The 25,490-nt window shown below is 43.1% G+C and overlaps 1 protein-coding gene across 1 annotated transcript; it reads left to right on the top strand.

The window, feature by feature from the left end:
- The first annotated feature begins 4,237 nt into the window (after nt 1-4,237).
- On the top strand, nt 4,238-23,916 carry DGAT2L6 (diacylglycerol O-acyltransferase 2 like 6). The gene is made up of 7 exons (XM_081566338.1): nt 4,238-4,328; nt 17,527-17,637; nt 18,165-18,235; nt 18,603-18,807; nt 20,208-20,382; nt 22,654-22,865; nt 23,305-23,916. The coding sequence occupies exons 1-7, from the start codon at nt 4,238-4,240 to the stop codon at nt 23,457-23,459; spliced, it is 1,020 nt and encodes a 339-aa protein (XP_081422464.1). The 3' UTR covers nt 23,460-23,916.
- Nucleotides 23,917-25,490: the final 1,574 nt, after the last annotated feature.

The raw sequence follows: 25,490 nt of genomic DNA, 5'->3' as shown, positions 1-25,490 counted from the left end.
GCATAGAAAAAGCAAGAGAATTCCAGAAAAACATCTATTTCAGCTTCATTGACTACATTAAATGAAGTTTGACTGTGTGAATCACAAAGAGATGTGGAAAACTCTTCAAGAGATGGCAATACCTGTCTCCTAAGAAACCTGTATGCAGGTCAAGAAGCAACAGTTAGAACTGGACGTGGAACAACAGACTGGCTTAAAATTGGGAAAGGAATATGTCAATGCTGTATATTGTCACCCTGCTTATTTAATTTATACACAGAGTACATCATGCGAAATGCTGGGCTGGATGAATCACAAGCTGAACTCAGGAGAAATATCAACAACCTCAGATATGCAGATGATACCATTCTAGTGGCAGAAAGCAAAGAGGAACTAAAGAGACTCTTTTTTTGTAATAAGAATTTTATGAAGTCTTTATGAAATCAAAATACTCATCACCAGATATTTTTGTAAAATTTTCATCATGAAAAGCAATAACCAAAGTAAACACATATTACAATGCAGAAATAATTACAATGATACTGAGAATAGAAGAATCAAAAAATTATAAATACTATACTAAAAGATATGTGCAAAGCTATCACATCCATAAAATAAAAATTGTAAGGTATAGAAAATGCATAACCAAAACTTGTTCAAAATTTTAAAATAATAATAGAAATATAAAAATCAGTAAATGTTTTGGAAGCTGACATAAAGAGCCTCTTGATGAGGGTAAAAGAGGAGAATGAAAAAGCTGGCTTAAAGTTCAACATCAAAAAACTAAGATCATGGCATCCAGTCCCATCACTTCTTGGCAAATAGATGGGGAAACAATGGAAACAGTGACAGACTATTTTTGGGGGCTCCAACATCTCTGCAGATGGTGACTGCAGCTATGAAATTAAAAGACACTTGCTCTTCAGAAGGAAAGCTATGACAAACCTAGGCATCGTATGTAAAAGCAGAGACATCACATGGCCGACATTGGTCCATATAGTCAAAGCTATGGTTTTTCCAGTAGTCATGTATAGATGTGAGAGTTGGACCATAAAGCCTGAGCACTGAAGAATTGATGTTTTCAAACTGTGGTGCTAGAGAAGACTCTTGAGAGTCCTTTGGACTGCAAAAAGATCAAACCAGTCAATCCTAAAGGAAATCAGTCCTGAATATTCATTGGAAGGACTGATGCTGAAGCTAAAGCTCTAGTACTTTGGCCACATGATGCGAAGAGCCAACTCATTGGAAAAGACCCTGATACTGGGAAAGATAGAGGGCAGAAGGAGCAGGGGATGACAAAGGATGAGATGGTTGGATGGTATCACCAACTCAATGGACATGAGTTTGAGCAAACTCCAGGAGATGGTGAAGGACAGGGAAGCTTGGCGTACTGCAGTCCATGGGGTCGCAAAGAGCCGGACCAACTGAGTGACCGAACGACAATTCTGATATTGCTGAAATTGCAGTACCGTACCAAATAAGGGCATGACTGAAGGGGAACAATCAGAAGAGATCCTGTTATGGCAAAACCTCAGCTGTCCAAAGCTTTCTAGAAATGAGTCATTCTGAAGGCTGAGGGTGAACCTTCAGAAATCAGGAAGAAGAATCCTAGAGCTGCTGCTTTTTTTCTCAGAGATTCCCTGGCTTCCACTCCTCTCTTCCAAGCTACCTGGTCCCCTTGATCTTCTTTTCCTTCCAGTCTGCTTTGTTTTTCTGTTGTTCCTACAAAGCTTCTTAGCTTCTGGTTTGGCAAGCTAACCGCAGTCTTTCCTGGACTATTCCCCGCCCCATGCCTTTTGTACCCTTTCTCCTCACTGCAGCAACCCCACCACCACCACTTCCACAGAGCCTTCCCTGCCCTCTGCAGGCTGGTGGATGCTTCCCTCACCTGAATTCGCACACCCCACAGCACCCCATATGGGTGTCTGTGATTATGCCCACCTCACATGCTGGACTGTGTGTTGCTTGATGGTTAGAATCACATCAGCCCTAAATGTTTATGAATGAAATTTATAGGCCATTTTGTGCTTCTCAGCTGTCTCTCCTTTGCTTACTCCAAGACAGCTAAGGTTTTGCTTGTTGGTTGGTTGGATTGTAATTGGGAAATCGTGAGTGCTTGTTGTTCAGGATTTGTCACTCACCTACTTCTCTTCTTCCTACTTTTACTACATTCACTGGTGTTTGTGTTGCGCTTGTCCATTTGGCTCAGGAAGGTTCCAGCTCAGACATTATGCTCTTTGTTTTGTGGGGGAAAGGGCTGGCCAATCAAGGTCATGGCCCAGCCCTGCCAGTCCATCTTGCCTAGGAAACCAAGAGACCAGACCTTATTATTTGTTCCACGAGTGTTTACCTGAATGCCTACACGGTACCAGGCCCTGAGCCAGACATTAGAGAGATAGAGATGGAAATCGTGTGTCCTTGTCCTGCCTCTAGCACCCCATGTGAGCCCTTTCTAGGTATCTTTCATTTGCCCATCTGAAAGTAAAGCGGGGTAGAGACCTGATTTGTAAGCAGCCTTATCTGTCAACATTGGGAACTTATCTATGCAGGTTGCTCTCGCCTTCCCCACATCTGTGCTTTCCCCCAGAAGAGCCCAGGCCCACGTTGTACCTCGCTCCCTCCTCCCCTACATATTCTGAGTAGATGTGCTCTAATACATCTCACTCTGTATGTGGCCAAGTATTAATAGCCCCAAGAAGCAGCTTGAGAAGCCCAGCTAGACAGAGAGGAAAAAAAGAATGAAAAAGAGGAGGAGGGGTATAGAGGGTACATTGGGGTACACTGGGGTACATGGCCATAGAGGGTACATTGGGAAAGGCCAGTGCATCCTACAGTGCATCAAAGACATTCCCTAAGCCCAACTCTGAAGACTGATATTAGTCAGTCTAATCGAGGACCCCAAACCAGAGTGGGACGTGGGGAAGGAGACACAGTTCCACTAACCTTTCTGGAAATTAACATTTCCTTGCACTAGTAGGACACTTGATACTATCTTTGTATTTGGTATTCCCAGTAACCTTTTTGATTACATTCAGAGATATTTTTGAGAGTCTACATTCAAAGCCTCCTGTTGAGAATTACTGGCCTTTTCCCATAGGACCCTTATCACAAATTCAAGTGTATAGACAGTTTCATGATTTTTTAATGCATCTCCTCCATTAGACTGTGAGTTCAATAAAGGCAGGAATGATGCCCATCTTCTTCCACACTGAATCCTCAACACATAGAACAGCACCTGGCAAACAATAATCACTTAAGTTACCAAAAAAATGATCTACGGGTCTGGGATCTGGAGATAATCTTTAATTCTGCAAATGCTAGTGCACAGAACTAAACCTTTTAGCCTGAAACATAATAGATGTTTAATAGACATTAATTTAATGAGAAGAATAATAACAGGAAACATAATAGTACTTACCGTGTGCCAGGCCCTGTGCTAAGCGCTTTACATTCACTCACTCAGTCTTCAGAACAACCTGATGAAGTAGGTACTATTGTTATTCCCATTTTACAGGTGGGGAAACCGAAGCACAGAGGTTCACCAACTTGTAAGTGGAAGAGCTGAGACCTGAACGCCAACAATCTGGCTCTAAAGTCCATGCCCTTAACTGCTTGGTTGCCTTCCAACAAAAGAGAGATGGCGTGATTCCCCCCAGTGTCCTGGGAGGAACTTGGTGGAACCTGGACTGGAAGCCAGGTCTGCACTCTATGCAGTGTTCCTCCCACTGGTTGCTGGTACAGAGATCCTGGGAACAGAGGCACAAGGAGGAATCTGAGAAGCCTAGATATTCATTCAGAAAAAGGCTCTAGTCAACTAGGTAGCTCTCAGCAGAAGCCAGGCAGAGTCAGAGCATCCACCAGGGCAGAAACAAGTGTGATCACCAGGTTCTTTTCCTTAAGCAGGGAAAAGTAGCAGACTCCTTTTCAGAGATCCCGTTTAAGGGCTAAGCCATTCCCTTTTCCTGCACTAATTTATTGGGGACCCCCCCCCACACACACACACAGAGCTAGAACCACCCCAAGGCAAGGCAATTGAGTACCCGTGGGGAAAGGATGCAAGTTAGGGAGATGAACGTGTGTGTAGGATGTTGGGGTGGGGCAGAGAACAGGGAAGACTGGAGAAAAGGTCAGGTCAAGACTAAAACCTCAAGCAGATAAAAGGACTCAGTAATGAGATTAAAGCAAAGCACCTATAATCAGCTCAACTTTAGAGGCACTGGCCTTCTGTTTGGGCTTCCTGCCACAACAGAAAAGCACTATGGCCATGGCCTTCCTCTCCCAGCTGAATCTTCAGGAAATCCTACAGACCCTCTCTGTTTTGCAGTGGATGCCAGTCTATGTCTTTTTAGGTGAGTGAACCCCAGGGCCTGGAGAGCACAGAGAATAGATGAAGAAAGAGAGCAGGAATTGCCAGATGATGGGGAGGGTTCTAAAGAGATCATTTGGCCGGTCCCCTCTCTCTGGGAAGGACTGTGCTTCTCCACCCAGAGAGATGGCCATTGTTGAGTTCACGAGATATCTCTCCTCCTAACCGAGGAACACAAAGGCCAGGAGTGAAACAGCAGTTGTTCTGGTTTAAAGTCCACCCCAGCCTTCTCTCAGGACTGCCCCTCTGTGAACTAGCTGAAAAGAGTCTTATTTGGGGACAGGGGCAGAATTGGTACTGGGCAGATGTAAGGTGATTTTCCTTATTACGATGAGAGAATTATGGAAAAGCTAGGGGCTACCTGAGTGACTCATTAGATGGAATTTTGAGAAAGGGCCAGTTCTTCAACGGACTCAAAAAATCACAGTCATCAGTGCTAGGCAAATGGGCTGAGAGTTCCAAGCTCTTCCCAGTCAGAAAGCAGGTCTTTGTGGGCAGCCAATTACAGGGCCGAGTTTGGAAACTAGACATGGAGAAATTTCATCCTAAAGGATGGGACAGGATAGGAGGCTGCCCAGTCCAATCTGTGGGAGGATATATGTCCCCGTAGGGCAGAGGTTCTTAATTAGAGACCTATAGACACTAGTGCTTTCCAGGTGGCACTAGTGGTAAAGAACCCTTCTGCCAATGCAGGAGAGTTAAGAGACAAGGGTTCGATCCCTGGGTCAGGAAGATCCCCTGGAGAAGGAAATGGCAACCCACTCCAGTATTCTTGCCTGGAGAATCCCATGGACAGAGGAACCTGGCAGGCTACAGTCCATGGGGTCGCAAAGAGCCAGACACGGCTGAAGCAACTTAGCATCCACATAGACCTAGAATGAGATGGGGAGGGACAATGTTGAATTTGGAAGGAAAAAATTACCTCTTTATTTTCACTAACTTCATATTGAATTGATGAATGTAGGCAGCAAACCACAGAAGTATCTGTAAATTTGTCAGTAACAGACATCATAGAGATTTAAATTTCACATGCTGGTTGTTGCAGGCATCTCAGAAGTTCATTTATGCTTGTTACCACTTCCAAATTCCAATAGTTATTGGAACTACCATTAGGTGTGGTTATCTACTGCATAAATCAAGAATTCACGTTACTGTACCACATTTTTTGCAATATTTTGATAACTGTGTTTTACTATGATGAGTTTCCTTTGTAAGTCTGTGTATTTTACTTTGTGCATTTAAAATTAATATTCAGAAAAGTGATCTATAGGCTTCACCAGACTAACAAAGGAGTCCATGGCCACCCAAAGATGAAGACTTTGGGAGCCTTATTGAAATCAAATCATGCTAAGCCCTTAGCCTATCAATGACTTGACTCTAGTTGCATTAAGAGAAGGAAGTGATTTTTCTATAAATTTATTTGTTTCTAGTGTTTCATTTTTTATTGTTGCTGTCCTTTGCATCAATGTTTAACTTCCTCAAAAAGACCCCTTAACAAGTTCCAGCCCTTAGTTAGGAAAGTAGGGGTCATCGGAATGCCCTAAGGGACTTGACATCGTGGTGGCATCTGTCATTTCAAGTCTGGATCCCAGAAAGATTGGGCAGAGATGGGCAGAGAGAGCAAGGAAAAGAGGTCCAGAGAAGAGCTGTATGAGATGAGCCTTTTAGGTGTGGGGTCAGTCCCACTCTGGAAAACCTCTGTATGATATTCAAACAGAAGTGCCTAGATTGTTCTGGCTCTTCTAGGGAGAGCTTCTCAATAGAATGTTCTCATTTTCCTCCCAGAAAATCGTATTTCTTGAGTATTTTTTCTCTTTCTTCCTTTTCCCCTCTAAAAGGATGTGAGCTAGGATAAAGGGTATGTTCAGCACTGAATATATAAAGATCCAAGACGATAAGGACTAGCCTCCTGGTAACATCCTCCTCCTCCAATCTCACCAGCTTCCAGCCATCCTGGAAGAGCTATGGCACCTATGTGTTCTGAGTGAAAAACTCTCTGTCTCACTTCATATGAGTGGAATCATGTACTATTTGTCTTTTTGTGATTGCCTTCTTTCACTTAACACAATGTTTTCAAGATTCATCCATGTTGTGACAGAATTTCGTCCCTTTTTAAGGCTGAATAATATTGTATTATATGTATATACCACTTTTGTTTATTCAGTATCCATTAATGGACACTGGTTTTTCCTGCCTCCTGGCTATTGTGAATAACGCTGTTAGAACATGGGGGTTCAAATATCTCCTTGAGAGCCTGCTTTCAAATCTTTTGGCTATATACCCAGAAGTAGAATTCCAGGGTCATATGGTAATTCCATTTTAAACATTGTTGTGCAATTGTCATACTGTTTTCCAGCCACATCATTTTACATTTCCACCAACAGTGTGCAAGAGTTTCAATTTTTCCACATTCTCCCCAACACTGCTTTATTGTCTTTTTTTTTTTAGTAGCCATCCTAATGAAATGAGATGATATCTCACCGTGGTTTTGATGTGTATTTCCCTAATGACTAGTGAACTTTAGCATCTTTTCGTGTACTCACTGGCCATTTGTCTTGACTTCTTTTAGATTGATTATCATTCCACTTGTCTTCTGCTAGTTTAGGTTGCTATACATCCTGTTTCCCTTCTTCTGGTGATTATGCTAGAAATTACAACTCAAATCCTTGATCTTGGAGGTTATCAAGGCAGCTAAAACATGTAACAGTGTATGATACCCACAGAGATGCCTAAGACAGTCAAATCTGTCCTACAGTTACAAAGCAATTACAAAGTATAAGATTTTGGCTGTCCTTGTGACACTGCAACAATGAATCAAGTATAGGCTCCTTTCGGAGAAGGCAGTGGCACCCACTCCAGTCCTCTTGCCTGGAGGATCCCATGGACGGAGGAGCCTGGCGGGCTGCGGTCCATGGGGTCGCTAAGAGTCAGACACGACTGAGCGACTTCACTTTCACTTTTCCCTTTCATGCATTGGAGAGGGAAACGGCAGCCCACTCCAGTGTTCTTGCCTGGAGAATCCCAGGGACGGCGGAGCCTGGGGGGCTGCCGTCTACGGGGTCGCACAGAGTCGGACACGACTGAAGCGACTTAGCAGCAGCAGCAGCAGCATAGGCTCCTTCGATCTGGTAACAAAGAGAAAATGATCATTCATTCCACCATTCTACCATTCCAGGTGTCAGTGCTGAACACATAAGTGAATCACTATAATGTAAGATTGACTGTGTTAAGTGAAATGAACAGGCACAATGAAGCCACTAGAAAATATTACACAAGGTTAACAGGATCAGGGAAGGCAGGAAAGGGCAGCAATGTGAAGCAGTGAACAGGACATGGGTTCTGCAGTTTGCCAAACTTGGTTAACAACTAGCTGTGTGGATTTAGACAGGTACTGTAACCCTTCTAAGCCTCCATATCCCCATCCTCTCAAGCCTGGTTCACAATGAACGCTCCATACAAAAAAGTGTCCTTCCTTCCTCCCTCCCTTCTTCCTTCCTAATTGCCTTCTATCTTCTCTTTCTCATCCCCTTTCCTTCATTCTTTCTGTCTTGCTCTGAGTCGTCCTCAGCACTTCTCCTCCTTCCTGAATGATGGGCAGAATCATGACTGATTACTGAGCACTACTGGAAGTGGGGTGGGGGAGGAAGTAGGGAAGAGAGAGAGAGAAAAGGCAGAGGGACAAGAAGGAGGAAAGAAGTGAAAAGAGAGGAATGAAAAGATGGTTTGGGGAATACAATGTTCATGACCTTTGGAACTCGGCAATACTCCTGAGAGCCTCTCTGAGGCCCAGCTTCCAGTTAAAGGATGGCTCTCCATCTGTCTCTCTTATTCTGGGCTTGTATCACCATCTGTCTCTCTTTTTCTGGGCTTGTATCACCAGCGACCTAAACTATTGCAATATCCTCTTTCCTGGCCCTCTACTCTCCATCCTCTCCAGTATATTTCACTGCTTACCTCCAGAAGAGTCCTTCAAATGCGTCTTTGATTACAGCCCTCTACTGCTCAAAAATAGTCACTGATTTTCCCTTGCTACTTGATGAAGTAAAAATGTGTCATCCAGGGCATTCGAGGACCTCCTCCAATCTCTGGTTTTAACACTTTGCCAGCTCATCCCCCTACTTGAAGCTTGTATTCCAGGTAACTTATTCACAGAACAAATGGGAAGGGTACTTACTCTCCCACTCCCTTACTTTTGCTCTATTTCCTCCACTTAAAAAATTCCCTGATCACCCTTCCTGGACTATCTATGGACAATCCCTTCTTTGAGATATTGCTCAAGTCATACCTTCTCTGCAACGCTTTCCTGGTAACCTGAGACTACACTGTCTCTGAAAATCTCTGCATTTTGTAAAAATTGGTTGAGTAGCAGCCTTTACACCCTTTGTCTCCTCTACCCAATAGGCTTCATGAAAACAGGAGTCATGCCTTCTCAATATTATGTTTCTTGCAAGACCAGGCTTGACACAGTTGATTCTTCCACATTTCTTCTCCTCAGTAAAGACCTTTAAGTCTACCTCTTGTTCTTTTCTCCCTCTCCTGGAAATCCTTTTTTTCTTTTTTTAATTAATTTATTTATTTTAGTTGGGGGCTAATTACTTTACAATATTGTAGTGATTTTTGCCATACATTGACATGAATCAGCCATGGGTTTACATGTGTTCCCCATCCTGAACCCCCCTCCCGCCGCCCTCCCCATCCCATCCCTCTGGGTCATCCCATTGCCCCAGCCCTGAGCATTTGTCTCATGCCTCGAACCTGGAATGGCGATCTGTTTCACATATGATACTATACATGTTTCAGTGCTATTCTCTCAGATCGTCCCACCCTCACCTCCTCCCACAGAGTCCATAAGACTGTTCTATGCATCTGTGTCTCTTTTTCTGTCTCACATATAGGGTTATCGTTACCATCTTTCAAATTCCATATATATGCATTAGTATACTGTATGGGTGTTTTTCTTTCTGGCTTACTTCACTCTGTATAATGGAAATCCTTTTTTTCATGGGTCTGCCTCCTTTCTCTGGTTGCTGATACTACAAAAAATAGAACATAGTCTTGGGAGTCAAACAGACCAAGTATGCCATTTACTTGTCATGTGACCTTGTGCAAATAAGTCATTCACTCTCCACCACTGTAGAACAGAGCTCCCAAGACCACTCTGATAATCAAAGAAAACCCTCAACAGGTGTTCATTTTCTTTTTTGGGGTTATAGGAACTGACATTACTTGGAGCCCAACTACTCCACCTCATAAGACTTTTTTTTAATGTTTTTCTATGTTTATTGGTCATTTTAAAATGTATTTATTTTTAATGGAAGGATAATTGTTTTACAATGTTGTATTGGTTTCTGCCATATATCAATTTGATCAGCAGAAGAGTGACTACCACTTCTGAGACAGGCACCCTAGACTCTGATTTCATTGCACCTTCAAGAAGAATAATGAGTAACTAGATCCTAGAAAATGAGGTAAATAGAAATTTTGATACCTTCCCAGAATTTAAACAGGCCCTTTCAAGGCATCACTCCCTACTACCTCTTCTTCACTCCTCTACATCCAATCAACTGCCAAACCCTGAAAATTCTGCCTCCATAGTATCTTTCAAACTGATTTCAGAAGTAGTAGCCTATTTCAGGTTCTCACTCTCATCTAAGACACTGCAGCTCTTAGCTGACCTCCCTCCCTCAGTTTCTCCTGCTCCCGCCGTCATTTCAAACAATCTTCCTGATGCACAAATATGATCATGCTCTTCCTCTAATGAGAATATGGGTTCCCATTCCCTTAAGCATTAGACCTGAGCTCCTCTGCTTCCTTTCCAGCATCATCTGCTATTCCATGGTTTCCCATACTCCCTTTACTTTTGCAAGTTATGATGTTACTCACAGACCTTGGACTCTTCCATATCTAGGCCTTTGTTTCAGCTCTTCCTTGCGTGTGGAAGGCCCTTTTGCCACTAATTCATCTGTCAAAATCCTACTTTTCCTCCAAGATTCAATTTAAGTCTTACCTTCTGCAAGAAACCTTTCTAGGTTGCCCATAAACCTTTCTAGGTTGTAGTAAAGAATGGTTCCCATATAATGACATTTGAACCCTGACTGTATCATTCTCATCCTCTGGGATATATCCGTTATTTATGGTATCAATCTTCCCCTCTAGACTATGAGTTTCTGGAAGGCAGGAACTTTATTTTTATGTCTTAATATGACTTAAAATTAATTAAGCATATGTAAAGTGCTTAAAATAGTTTTTGGTTCCTAAAGACTCAACAAATGCTACCTACTTTTTCTTCCAAAGCATGGAGTGAAGATACATGACCTCTCTGAGCCTCAGTTTCTTCATATGTAAAATGGGGATAATAAAATTATCTATTTCTCAGGGACATGAGAGTATTAAATGAAATAATGCACATTAGGTGCTGAACAGAGTGCTTGTTGACAATAAATGTTCCATACGAGGCATCAGTGACCATACTCACATTATTTTCATCGCTTCCATATTCTTCAAACTCCTCCTTCAGGGCCTCAATCCTGTCCCCACTGTTTACACAGGGATTTCACATGATGTGTGCTCAATCTATGTGTGTTGATTCAAGTTATCTTTTTCACTCCCACTGGTTCTTATACAGATCCAGTATGGTAATTATAAAGCCACAGAAATTCATCTTTGACAAACCAGTCATGTTCTTGGATTTCTGAAGGCTTTGAGCCAACTGATTAAGAATCTTAGTTTTCATTTTACACTGGGAATGACAGGCTGCCATAACCTTACACACTCATGCACACCCTGGAACATCAGAAGCTCCTTTCCTAATTTAGAATAAGGGTACTGGTAGTTTCTCTCCCAGTTAACATTCACCTGCTACTAGAATTTTGAAATCAAACTTGTGTGCATTTCAATTGAATGTTACAAGTATATTTATCATGAGTCATCTCCCTGTGCTTGGCACGGTACTAAAGGCCGTTTCCAAGAAGCTTACTGTCTAGTAGGCAGAGGGCCAGACTTGTAAGTTGCTAACCACACAAACAGCAAATGAAACAAGGAACAGCGTCACCAAAGGCATGGAGATGTGAAATTGCATGGTGGGTTGAGGGAATGGAGAGTAGACTAAGGTGGTTGAACCTCTGTTTCCCATTCTTCAGTCATTTGCATCCCACCTTCTGGTTCTTTCCACAGCTGAGTACCACCTATACTATTATTACTTAACATTTTCCCCCAAACTGACTCACTTCTATAACCTAAATTAATATATTTTAATAGGAAACTTTATACCACTACCATGAACTCACTGTGATTCACTACATATTAAAATAACTTTCCATCTATGAACCACTTCAGATCACTTCATGTCCCTACAGTGGTTTGGGGACTACATGCTAGATCATATGGGGTATGAGTGCTGGTGCTGAGAGATGAGGCTAGGAAGGTGAGTGGGGCCGGTCCATGGAGGGCCTTAAATGCCTGGCTAACATGTTCAGACTTTATCCTGTTAGCAGTGGGACAGTACTGAAGGTTTCATAGGAGGCAAACAACACTACGACTGTGCTTAGTTAAAAATAAATCTGGCAGCAGCATGGAAAACAGAGTAGGGGAAGAGATCAGCAGGCAAGAATAGACAAAACACTACAGTCTAGACCAGAGGAGATCAAGTTCTGGACCACAGCAGTAGCAATGGAGACAGAGGCAGAAGGATGAATGGGAGAGATTTTTTTTTGGAAAGGGAGAGAAGTTCAAGATATCTCCAAAATGTTGAAACTGACATTTATCCTGAGGCCTGAAATATGAATAAGAACTAGCCAGGCAAAGAGCTGAGGGAAGAGTCTTCCAGGCAAACGGGACAACATGCACAGAAGCCTAGAGGCTGGAGAACAGAACAGGTAGAAGAAATCTACAGTAGAACACTACAGTGACATGCAGAGAGCAAGGGGGTGGCCAGGCGCTCCATCACGGAGGACCTTCGGAACCAAGGTTACAAGACTGGACTTGATCCTAAGAGTCACGGAAGCCATGTGAGTTATTGAATTATTAAATTACCACCAACCCCCATCAGTTCTCATATTTATCATCAGTTTTGATCCACTAAGTAATCACTGAGCCACAGAAATGTCTCTTTGACAAGCCAGCCATGTTCTTGGTTATATGCTGTAGAAGGACAGAGATCTGCATTTAGCCTTCCGGTTGCCTCGTGACTCAAATGGATGCAGGGAACCTATTAGAAGACATTGGCAGTTGGCTTAGAAAGAGAAAGTGGTAACTTGGACTGATGGTAGCATGGAGGTATGGAACAGAATAATTTGAAAAACGTTTGAAGGACAGAACTGACAGAAATTAATAATTGACTAAAGGAAAGCAATGATTAGAGCTCAGTGGTTAAGAGTACAGTCTCCTGGTCTTAGTGTTGAGATGGAGGCCTTTGGGGGAGCTCAGTCTCTGGAGGAAGAGTGTGAGTTCTCAACTCCGCCTCACCCACCAGCTAGCTGTGTGACCTTAAGTAGTTATTGAACCTCTCTGAACCTGGGTCCCTCGTCCACAAAATGAGAATGCTTATTGTCATAATGGGATCTTTATGAAGCTTAAATAAAATACACATGTACCATACTTAGTTTTACATGATGAGTATACAATAAATGTTGCTATTACTATATAAGAAAGTTAGTAAGAAAGGTGAATCAGAGGTGACTTGAAGAAAGGACCCACTTAGATTCATACTGGTACCATCTTTAACCAAAGCTAGTAATCATTAGTAATTTGAGGCTCTACACGTTTATCGTTTTAAAGTCACAACCAAGGTAAAGTAGATGGTAAAAGGGTCAATTCACCAAGAAGACATAACTATCCTAAATGTCTATGTACCTAACAATGGAGCTTCAAAGTGAAAACTTCTGAAACTGAAAAAATACAGAAACAAGTTAACAAATATATTTGATGACTTCTATGAAAACTACAAACAACCAAAACTCACCCAAAATGAAATAGGTAACCTATAACTATTAATTAAATTAAATTTTAATTTTGGAACGTTGTAAACTTCCAAAACAGAAATCTGCAGACCCAGATGGTTTCAGCAGCATATTCTTCCAAACATTTTAAAGATGACACATCACAAATTCTACATAATCTTTTCCAGAAAATAAAAGAGGGGGGAACACTTAACAACTCATTTATGAGGCAAGACCCTGATGCCAAAACCAGACAAAACAATACAAAAAGGAAAACTACAGACCAATATCCCTCATGAATATAGATGCAAAAATCCTCAACAAAATACTAGCAAATCAAATCCGGCAATATATTAAAAGAGTAATATACCATGACCAAGTAGGCTTTATTCCAGGAATGCAAGTGTAAATATTTGAAAGACAATATTAACCATATTAACCACCTAAGGGAGAAAAATACACAATTATATCAATTGTTGTAGAAAAAGCATTTGAAAAAAACTTTTTACTTAATAAAATTTGCTATCTTGGATTTAAGCAAAAAAGAAAAAGAGAAGGCACTTGACAAATTTTAATCCATGACAAAATCTCTCAGCAAACTAGGAATAGAAGGCAACTTTCTCAACTTGATAAAGAGCATCTATTAAAAAAAAAAAAAAAACAAACCTGCAGCTAACATCATACTTAATGGTGAAAAACTGGAAAGTTTCTCCCTAAGATGGGGAGCAAAGCAAGGATGTCCACACTCACCATTTGTATTCAACATCATACTAAAAGTCCTAGCAATAAAGCAAGAAGAAAAAGAAAGAAAAGCATACAGATTGAAAAGTAAGAAATAAACTGTACTAATTAACAGGTGACATGATCATCTGTGTAGAAAATACCATTAGATTACATATTTTAAAATCTATTTTAAAAATATACTAAAAAATATCCCTCTAAGAACTAACAAATGAGGTTAACAAAGTCCCAGGTCACAAGATCTCACATAAAAGTCAACCACATTTCTATAAACTAGCAAAGAATGATTGAAAATAAAAATTAAAAAACAATACCATTTAAATGCCTCCAAAAATAAAGTACTTATGAATATATTTAATAAAACCTGTACAGTATCTATAGGCTGAAAACTATAACATGCTAATAAAATTAAAGACCTAAATTGTGACATACTGTGTTCATGGATTGGAAAACTCAAAGATGTCAGTTCTTCCCAAAACTGATCTATAAATGTAACACAGCTCAAATAAAAATCCCAACAGAGTGTATTTGATAACAGTTTTTCCTAAATACTAAATTTCCCAAATTTGATAATGGCACTGTGAGTGCCTTGATTTTTAGAAAATACACAGTTACTTAGGAGCAAAGTGTTGTGATCTCTGCAATGAACTATAAATACAAACATATATTTATATACTTATATTTAGTTCAGTTCAGTTCAGTCGCTCAGCCTTGTCCGACTCTTTGCGACCCCATGAATCGCAGCACGCCAGGCCTCCCTGTCCATCACCAACTCCCGGAGTTTACCCAAACTCATGTCCATCAAGTCAGTGATGCCATCCAGCTATCTCATCCTCTGTCGTCCCCTTCTCCTCCCACCCCAATCCTTCCCAGCATCAGGGTCTTTTCCAATGAGTCAACTCTTTGCCTGAGGTGGCCAAAGTATTGGAGTTTCAGCCTCAACATCAGTCCTTCCAATGAACACCCAGGACTGATCTCCTTTAGGATGGACTGGTTGGATCTCTTTGCAGTCCAAGGGACTCTCAAGAGTCTTCTCCAACACCACAGTTCAAAAGCATCAATTCTTTGGTGCTCAGCTTTCTTTATAGTCCAACTCTCACATCCATACATGACTACTGGAAAAACCATAGCCTTGACTAGACAGACCTTTGTCAGCAAAGTAATGTCTCTGCTTTTTAATATGCTATGTAGGTTGGTCATAACTTTCCTTCCAAGGAGTAAGCATCTTTTAATTTCATGGCTGCAATCACCATCTGCAGTGATTTTGGAGCCCCCAAAAATAAAGTCTGACACTGTTTCCACTGTTTCCCCATCCATTTCCCATGAAGTGATGGGACCAGATGCCATGATCTTAGTTTTCTGAATGTTGAGCTTTAAGCCAACTTTTTCACTCTCTTCTTGCACTTTCATCAAGAGGCCTTTTAGTTCCTCTTCACTTTCTGCCATAAGGGTGGTGTTATCTGCATATCTGAGGTTATTGCTATTTCTCCCGGCAATCTTGATTCCAGCTTGTGCTTCTTCCAGCCCAGCGTTTCTCATGATGTACTCTGCATATAAGTTAAATAAGCAGGGTGACAATATACAGCCTTGACGTACTCCTTTCCCTATTTGGAACCAGTCTGTTGTTCCATGTCCAGTTCTAAACTCTTGCTTCCTGACCTGCATACAGATTTCTCAAGAGGCAGGTCAGGTGGTCTGATATTCCCATCTCTTTCAGAATTTTCCACAGTTTATTGTGATCCACACAGTCAAAGGCTTTGGCATCGTCAATAAAGCAGATGTTTTTGTAGAACTCTCTTGATTTTTCGATGATTCAACGGATGTTGGCAATTTGATCTCTGGCTCCTCCGCCTTTTCTAAATCCAGCTTGAACATCTTGAATTTCACAGTTCACAGACTGTTGAAACTTGGCTTGGAGAATTTTGAGCATTACTTTACTAGCGTGTGAGATGAGTGCAATTGTGGGATAGTTTGAGCATTCTTTGGCATTGCCTTTCTTTGGGATGGGAATGAAAACAGTCCAGTTCCAGTCCTGTAGCCACTGCTGAGTTTTCCAAATTTGCTGGCATATTGAGTGCAACACTTTCACAGCATCATCTTTTAGGATTTGAAATAGCTTAACTGGAATAGACCAGTTCAGTAGACTACTTTTAGGACTGATGGATTACTGAAAATGATCAGATATAAGGCACAAAATTAACCCATCTATACTTTCAAACTAACATTGGATTTAAACAACACAAATGCTGACTAAACACTAATCATTTAAGTTTACTTAATATTGAAAAGAGAAAACATTTCTTCATCTTTCAATCTATAGATATTTGTTGAACACTTACTGCATGCAAAGCACTCTTCTAATTGCTGGTGATACAAACTAAATTTATTAGAAGTAAGATATAAAAGAAATTATATACTTAGGCTCCCTTTAATTAATAATGATTCATGTTTAATGTTATCTGAGTTTTCTTCTGAGGCTTACCCAGCAAATTTACTCTCATCTTTTATGAGGGTCAGAGGTAGCAGGATTTTTATCCATGGCAAGCTTCCCACAAAATTCCTCCCCCTATTATTTCTTATTTAATTATCAGGCTTACAACAGCCATCTCAGCCAGATCTTGTAAGAGGAATTCAGCCTATCACTAAGATTTCTTCTACCTCACAACATGACTTTTTTTTTAAAATGCCCATTCCATCTTTTTCCTGTTATTTCCATCAGAGTCCAAGATGCAAGAGACATACATATCTGCTGTTTGGTAACTCTTGAGTTACCTTCTCTGAAACTTTATCTACTGTGATATGGTTATATGGTCAACGAAGTCATTCCTTTAGCTGAATTTTTTAAAATTCACAATATGGGTATGAGCCCCTCTTTCTCATGAATGCAGATTTTAAAATGGAATTCAACTCCCACAGCTGTAAGATGTATCACATTCACATTCCACAGCCTGCTGTGACCCTTTGCTAACAGAGATGATTTTTCCCCCTTCTGAACTTTTGACCCATTTTGAATGGGATGAAATTGAACACAGTAAAGCAGTTTCTAATACGCATTTTCCTCTCAGCATCAAACAGCCTGTACAGTGCAGGCAGCCCCTCTCCACTGGAATGTGCTGACAGAGCAGTTTGACAAAGGAAGGAGGGTTGAGGACCTCCTGAGGTCTCAGAATGGGGATGTCAGCCTTTGGCCCAAGATGCTGTTCCTTTCAGTTGCCAAGTAGTGCTGTCCTTTGACCCCAGGTGAGGACCTACTCTGAGAATGCCATGGTTCTGCCATTTCCTCAGTTAAGATCACAGCCATCAAGGGGGCCCAGATTCAGGGACTCAGAGGTCATCCTGGACCACAGCAGAGCTAGGAGGGAGATGGGGGGTGGGGGGATGAGGGAAGAACAGTCTCACACTGGCCTTGACCTGCTTCTTCACCACAGAGCAGAGACTGGGGTCATGGGATGTGTATTAAACTTGAAGGGAACTAAAGGGCATGAACCCCTTGTGTCCCCTCAGGAGCTATTCCTATTATCCTTATACCCTACTTTCTGGTGTTCACTAAGTTCTGGATGGTGTCCGTGCTCGCCTTAGCCTGGCTCGCCTATGACTGGAACACTCACAGTCGAGGTAAGAAACGGGGGAAGAGCAGTGATCCCTGTCTGTGCCAAGGATGGAACCACAGGGACGGAGTGAGGGTGGAAGGGAAGAGTGAGAGAGGCAGGGGGAGAAGAGGTGAGGAGAGGAAAGAAGGGGAAAGGGAAAGGAGGGCAGGGAGTGGAAGTGAGGGAGAGAGGAGGAAGAGCAAAGGAGAGAGGGAAGAGAAGAGAGACAGGGGTGCAAAGCTCAGCAGGAACAGAGGGCTCGGCCAGGCTGCCCAGGAAGAATTAAGAGGCTGGTTCCTGAGCTGGTGCTCCCAGCCTCGTGCTATTTCTCTCTCACCTTTCTGGCAGCTCCAGAAGAGCAGGGGCTGCCTGTGTCTTCTTGGAGACTGGATTCAGGGATAGACCTTATAGCTCTATGCCCAAGAAATGTGGAAATGTGAGAAGGAGCCCCCTCCTGTGACCCAAGGACATTAGGAAGATCCCTCCACCTCCAGAAGAAGTAGAGGGATTGGCAAGACCTCACCCGCTCTTCCCTTCCCTCTGTACTTGCAGGTGGTAGACGTTCAGCTTGGGTACGAAACTGGACAATCTGGAAATATTTCCGAAATTACTTCCCAGTAAAGGTAATGACCCTTCCTCTGGAGCCCCCAGTCCCTGTTGCCCAGACTCTCCCTCTCCACTCAGCCCCATATTTTCAAAGGCTTGTGTGGCCAACAGTGGAGGTCAAAGCCCAGAGGCATAACATAGAGTACGGTCCGAAGATGGATGGGCAGGTGGGGAAATGAATGGGTAACACCTTGCCTCACAGTGGCAAACTCAGGTCAGCCTCACTGAGCATCATAACCCCTGGTAATTCTATGAGAGTGACAATATCCCAGTGAATAGGGATTAGGGGCTCCCCAAGGGAAACATAGGCTACCTGCTGGCCTCTGAGTCTACATGTCCTCTCTTCCTTCTGTCTAGTGCTCTGACTCAATCTCCCTCTAACAGCTGGTGAAGACTCGTGACCTCTCTCCCAGACACAACTATATCATTGCCAGCCACCCACATGGCATACTCCCTTATGGTATCTTCATCAACTTTGCCACTGAAACCACTGGCTTTGCTCGGATTTTCCCAGCCATCACTCCTTATGTAGCGACCTTGGAAGGGATCTTCTGGATCCCAATTGTGCGAGAATATGTGATGTCAATGGGTGAGTATAAGAGATCATTCCATTCTCTGACCTACCTTGGGGCTCCAACTTTAACAAACCTCGACAGTCAGTCCAGTACTCACTCCCTGCTGGAAGAACACTTAGTAGAAAATGAGTCCCAAGCACATTGGACCAGTGACAGGAATATGTGGCTGAGCCTTAGGTTTAATCTGGGAGGCAGGGTTTGATTAGGTAGGAGGGTAAGTTGTAGGCATTCATAAGAGTTGCCAAAAATCCTTTCAGAGGAGGAAGCAGAAGCCTGGGGTTCGGGATTAAAGCCAAAGTGGAAAGGAAAAGGCAAAAGTCAAATATCAAAACCAAATGTAGGGAAAATCAGGCATGAATGGGACAGCTCAGATATACTTTGCCAGACTGTTTCCGGGATGTCAACTGGCTTCTTTTGGGCAGTCATTTATGTAGCAGGTCTCACCCCAGGGCATCTCAAAGACACTTTTGAGACTTTCATACTAGCTGGTACCCTCCTGGCCCATAACCTTCATTTCCTGAGAACCCCTTCAAATTTGCATAAGATACCAAGGGATAAAAGGATAGGCATCCATCAGAATCCAGGGCAACTTCCCCATGCCAGGCTTCAAGCCAGGATACTGTGCTAAATGTCCTCTCTGGGTGAATATCCATCCTTCTGGACACCAGAAAACAACAGAAGCCAAACATTAAAAGGTAAGATACATTTATATCTGGAGGGGCCAAGTGGGATCACTGGAGTCCCAGGGGATGATTCAGGTTGGCATGAATCTGGATCTTAAGGACTGTGGCCTGGAGCCAATGTATGCCATCCCAGGAGAGAACAGAAAGTAAGCACAGGGCAGAGATGGGAAGCAGAGGTGAGGAAAGACTCTGTGACTGTTGTTGAGCAACAGGATGTCATCCTCATTCCACGGTTCATCTACATTCCAGTTTGGCTTGGACGGGATCTTGGGTCTGCCTACTCTCTAGAAACACCAGGGAATGGCTTACTTTAACAGGTTACTCTAAGGAGGAAGCAGTTTGGTGGTGGCCATTCCTGATTACCCTCAGGAAGGAGAACTCTAGAGTCTCAAGTGACATCAGCCTGGGGAGAGTGGGAGACCACTGTGGTTCCCGGGGTAGAGAAGAAAGGATGGGCTTACAAGCTATAGAGCTAAGAGAAAGTAGGCAGAAGAACTCAATGTAGCTCCTACTGAAGTAGCACAGAGCCCCAAGGCAAGCAGCTGGCCCTAAGGACCGATCTCAGGCTAGGGCTAACCCAAGATGTGGAGGGCAGGTCAAAGACAGAAATTTGGAAACAATCACAGCCAGGAGACAGAAGAACTGTCTCTAGCAGGAAGAGCCCCAAGGAACACCTTATCCCCTCCTCAAGCACCACATCTGTTATGTCATTTGCCTCTTTGGTTTTGCAGGTGTGTGCCCAGTGAGTGAGTTGGCCTTGAAGTATTTGCTGACCCAGAAAGGCTCAGGCAATGCTGTGGTTATTGTGGTGGGTGGAGCAGCTGAAGCCCTCTTGTGCCACCCAGGAGCCTCTACTGTCTTCCTTAAACAGCGTAAAGGTTTTGTGAAGGTGGCACTGAAGACAGGGTGGGTCCCCAGGTTCTAGTGCCCTATCATCAGGGCGTCCTAGGTACTCTGTAGCACCTCTCCAAAATGGTGCCCTCTCTTGGAAATGTGTTAGAAGGGGCTCCCTCTTCACCCTCATTGCTTCTTTCTACTCCCTCACACTGTGCCTTAAGGGTGTTTGGGCCTCCAGACACATTCTGGTGGGTTCTGTTGAAACTTGAAGTTGGAGAAAAAACAGTAAAAGACCTTTATCTTCTGCACATTACCTGGTAGGCTGGGGGTCTGGGGAAGTTGGACTTTAGACTATATCATCCCATGCACTGTGAGGCCCAGAGAAACTACCCAGGGCAAGGAAGGCACTCGACTTGATGCTGTGGGGTTTGCAAAGATGCAAAAGATATGGATACAGCCCCCAAACAGCACATAATCTGGTTTGAAAAGTAGAAGGCAGTTATTGAACAGCTATTGTGTGTCAGGCATAGTACTAAGCAATGAGGATGTAAAAATAAATAAGACTTGGTCCTTGCCTTAAAGGTCTCATGGTCCAATGGAAAACAGACATAGTCACGTATAATGACATAATATATCCAGAAGCCAACCCCTTACCATCTCAACTATCATCCCCTGGTTTTCCACCCCATTGTCACTCCCCTAGATTATTGCAAGTCTTGTAAGAGCTCTCCCTGCTTCTATACTTGCCTCCCTCACATTCCAGAGTCTGTTCTCAACTGTGGCCAGCATGATCCTATCCACCAGGAGTCAGATGAGATCATGTCACTACTCCAAATGCTCTGATGGCTCCCATTTCACTCTGAGCAAAACCAAAGTCTTTAAAGGGCCTTAAAGACCCTAAATGATCTGGTCCTTAGCCACATCTTTGATCTCTTCACCCACTGCCATCCCCCTTGCTCCCTCCATTAGAGCTGTTCCTTGCTGTTCCTCAAACAAGCCACATGCTCCTCCCTTAGGGTCTTTGCTCAAGCTGTTTCCTCTGTCTGGGACATTATTCCTCCAAATAGCTGTTTGGCTCATTCTTTTACATCCTTCAGGTCTTTGCTCAAATGTCTATTCTCAACAAGGTCTAGTCTGATCATGCTGCTCTGTTTTTTCCCATTATACGTATTATCTTCTCATATGTCATCAGTTTTATTTCTTTACATATATGGCTTTTTATTTGTTCATTATTATTATTTATTGTCTGTCTTCCCTTAATAAAAGACAAGTTCCATGATGACAGAGATTATTTTTTTAAGCCACTGTGTTCACTTATGTATCCCGAGGTCTTGATAGAAGCACTGGCACATAGAAGGAACTCAATAAATATTTATTGAATGAAAGAAGTATCATGATGGACATATGTACAAAGCACTATGAGAGCACCAATTGATGGAAAGCCTTTCACTCAAAGTAGAAGTTTCATAAGTGGGTGACATCTGAATTGTGAATTGACATATTAGTAGGAGTTGCCAGTCAGACCAAAGAGGAGAAAGAACTCAGGTACTCAGTGAGAGCCTATGACAATATGTCAGGCACTATGCCAGGCCTTAGGAGTTCAGAGATGAATAAGACACAGGTTCCCATTTTCAAATGCCTTGCTGTCTACTGGGAGTCAGCCAGGAAGGAGTACAGAGTTGGGGTAGTATTAGTGTAGGAAAGAGGTAAGCACTAGATGCAGGGGTTGGGGGTGGGAGAAGTTGGAGGAGGTCAGAGAACTGGAGGTGGTTCAAGGGGATGAAACTGGAGCTGAGTAGTGAAGGGCAAAATAGAATAAGCCACGTGAAGACAGAGGGAAGGCATTTTTGGCAGAGGGAGCGGGATGTACAAAGACACATAGACGAGTGAGAACTTAGCACACTTAGTGTGGCTGAGCAGATTGTGACAAAGGGCTGGGGAGAGAAGAAGCTAGCCAGGTAGACAAGGCTGGAGCGTGAAGGCCACGCTAAGTGCCTGGTACAAAGAGAGGAGCTCTGGGAAGAGTTTTCAAGAGAAGAGTGACATGTCCAGACACACAGTTTAGGAAGGTCCTCTGGATGTGTACAATTCAGGCAATTAGATTTCCTGAGATTAGTGATTCATTTCCTCCCATCACAGGACAAAGTGCAGGAACTCCCCTCAAAGTGTTCAGTTGGAGGGATGTGGAGCATAGCAAGGATAATGCACAAGGCTGGAGATGCTTGGGTGCTTGGACTCTTGTCCTATAATGGGACCATTGTAAAGCTTTCCTACATTGGAGAGGGTTTCACTGTGGGGAGCTTCCTGGAAGAACTCACACTTCTGTCTGTCTCTTTGCAGAGCATACCTTGTCCCTTCCTATTCCTTTGGACAGAATGAAGTTCACAATCAAGAGACCTTCCCTGAGGGCACGTGGAAAAGGTTCTTCCAAAAAACCTTCCAGAACACATTCAAAAAAATCCTGGGACTAAATTTCTGTACCTTCCATGGCCGGGGCCTTACTCGAGGATCCTGGGGCTTCCTGCCTTTCAATCATCCCATTACCACAGTTGGTAAGCTTTCCAGCATCTTTGGACCACCCTGGTCCTTGATTCCCCCCACCCAGCCCTTAAGTCCCAGGGAGCCTGGCACACAGCTGGGATGGGCAACAGGAATTCCAGTGGTTGTGGCTGAGGGTAGGGTAGGGAGGACAACTATGCAGATAGAGTTGTGGCCATTTACAGGAGGGACAGAGTTCAACAGCTGCCATGAGGGCATCACTATTCACACACATGCCTTCAGCACTCTCCTAAGTTTACTCTCATTCTCTTAAGCATGTGTGAGATTAGGTATTTGGAGAACATGGGACAGGGTGGGGTTGGAGCAGAGGGAAAGAATAAAGGAGGTAGAGGGGACCAAGATACCGAGTTTCAGTATGTGACTTCCTCTGAGGGATGGGTAATTTGAGTTGAGGGGGAAGGTCTGATGCTTGTCTCTTCTCCTGCCCCACAGTTGGGGAGCCCCTGCCAATTCCCAGAATAAAGAAGCCAAACAAGGAGACAGTGGACAAGTATCATGCACTCTACATCAATGCCCTTCGGAAGCTGTTTGATGAGCACAAAGTTCAGTATGGTCTGCCTGAGACCCAGGAGCTGACAATCGTCTAACAGGAGTTGGATTTCCCCATTATTAAACTCTCAAAGCATCCAGGGATCCAAGCAGGGCCACAAGGAAAGGAGAATCTGGGAAGAGGGGAAGATCTCAGGGTTGAATGATGAGGCCAGCCAAGCCAGAAGGTACTTAATGAGTCACACTAAGGAAGGAACCAGAGTGATGGGGAAGATTGGGCAACAACCCAGTTTAGCAAGCAGTCTCTTGTGAGTACACAATCTTGTGAGTCCCTGTGTGCCAGTTCTTTTGGCTTCCTGATTCTAACCAACTCTGATCAGAGGAATAAGAACCCAAAGAATACCATGTCCTTCCTCCTGAGCCTTAGTGACACCACACTATCACTGTTTAGGTTGAGGCTTAGAAGCTTTTTTTTCTTAGATTTTTATTTTTATTTTTCATTAATTAAAAATCATCTCATTTATGTCAATAAACACTTTTTCCCATCATTGTCAATCTTGTTTCCTATTTTATGTTTGGCTATTTTGTATTTGTCTATGAATTTTAAACACACATATATATACATTTATATGCCAATAGTTTTGTCATCGCTTTAGTTAAAATAAGGATGATGGGATCATATGAAGCATATTTTTCTGAAACTTGCATTTGCCCTCCATGATATTTTGTGGCAATCCACTGAGAAACTTTCTTAAGAACAGGGATGATTTGTTTCCTTTTAGGCCCTTTCCTTACAATATAGGGGCTACCACAAGGTAAACTGGTGACCTGAGCTGTGATTTCCTGATCTAAGCAGGCACGATTCCCTCAGCTGTGATACAGTTCTACACTGGCAAAAAGTTTATTAAAAATTATACCATTTCTTGAACTTCCCTGGGAGTCCAGTGGTTAAGACTCCATGCTTCCAATGCAGGGGGCATGGGTTCAATCCCTAGTTAGGGAACTAAGATCCTATGTGCTGTGCCACTTGGTAAAAAAATAATAAAAATAAATTTTACAATTAAAAAATAACTATGTTGTTTCTTCTATGAAATAAAGCTCTAGATATATAAAACTAGATATAATTATTTCTTAATTACTGTGTATGGTTCACTACTGGGATTCCCTGAAACCTAACTAGAAAGCTGGTCTGTGGAGAACACTTTTCCTCTTGTGTGTGTGTGTGTATGTTCTCAGTCACTCAGTCATGTCTGACACTTTGCAATCCTGTGGACTGTAGCCCGCTAGGTTCCTCTGTCCATGGGATTTTCCAGGCAAGAATACTGGAGTGGGTTGCCATTTCCTTCTCCAGGGGATCTTCCCAACCCGGGGATCGAAACTGCGTCACTTGCATCTCCTGCACTGGCAGGTGGATTCTTTACCACTGCACTGCCTGGGAAGCCCATTTTATTCTGCACCTGGTAGAAAGGTGGAGGGATGGAATCAAAACTGCTGCACAGTGTAGGACACAGGGTAGAACCATGAGAACCTGAGTAGCCCATCTCTCCTGATCCCACATAAACACCCTGGGTCAGGAGGGAGGGCACTTACAACACCACGTACCAGCTGTGAGTGTACTTTATGTCAAGAACCTACTGAGGGGAATTCCTTGGTGGTCCAGCAGTTAGTACTCAGCCCTTTCACTGCCAAGGGCCCAATTTCAATTCCTGGTTGGGGAAATAAGTTCCCATGAGCCACGTGGCATAGCCAAAAAAATCAGTAATAATAAAGAACCTACCATGTACCAGAGACTATGCCACCATTTTTACAGCCTCTGTCTCAGAATGCTAACACAGCCCCTCGAGATTGCCACCATCTCCATTTCACAGTAGCTGGGGCTTCCCAGGTGGCTCAGACAGTAGAGAATCTGCCCTTAGTGTGGGAGACCCAGGTTCGATCCCTGGGTTGGGACAATCCCCTGGAGATGGAAATGGCAGTCCACTCCAGTATTCTTGCCTGGAGAATCCCACGGACAGAGGAGCCTGGTGGGCTACACAGTCCATGGGGTCGCAAAGAGTTGGACATGGTTCGGTGACTCACACACACACACACACACACACACACACACACACAACTCCTAGAGGTGAAGT

Source organism: Giraffa tippelskirchi, chromosome X (assembly GCF_054371585.1).
Source record: "Giraffa tippelskirchi isolate mGirTip1 chromosome X, T2T-mGirTip1v1.2.pri, whole genome shotgun sequence".
NCBI lineage: Eukaryota > Metazoa > Chordata > Mammalia > Artiodactyla > Giraffidae > Giraffa > Giraffa tippelskirchi.
This window is presented reverse-complemented; position numbering and strand designations above follow the sequence as displayed.

Bases quoted from the DNA above. Each gene is read 5' to 3' on its own strand.
- DGAT2L6 (XM_081566338.1), top strand. From the start codon at position 4,238: ATGGCCATGGCCTTCCTCTCCCAGCTGAATCTTCAGGAAATCCTACAG. The intron at 4,329-17,526 runs GTGAGTGAACCC...GTGTCCCCTCAG, and splicing joins GCCAGTCTATGTCTTTTTAG to GAGCTATTCCTATTATCCTT. The intron at 17,638-18,164 runs GTAAGAAACGGG...CTGTACTTGCAG, and splicing joins CTGGAACACTCACAGTCGAG to GTGGTAGACGTTCAGCTTGG.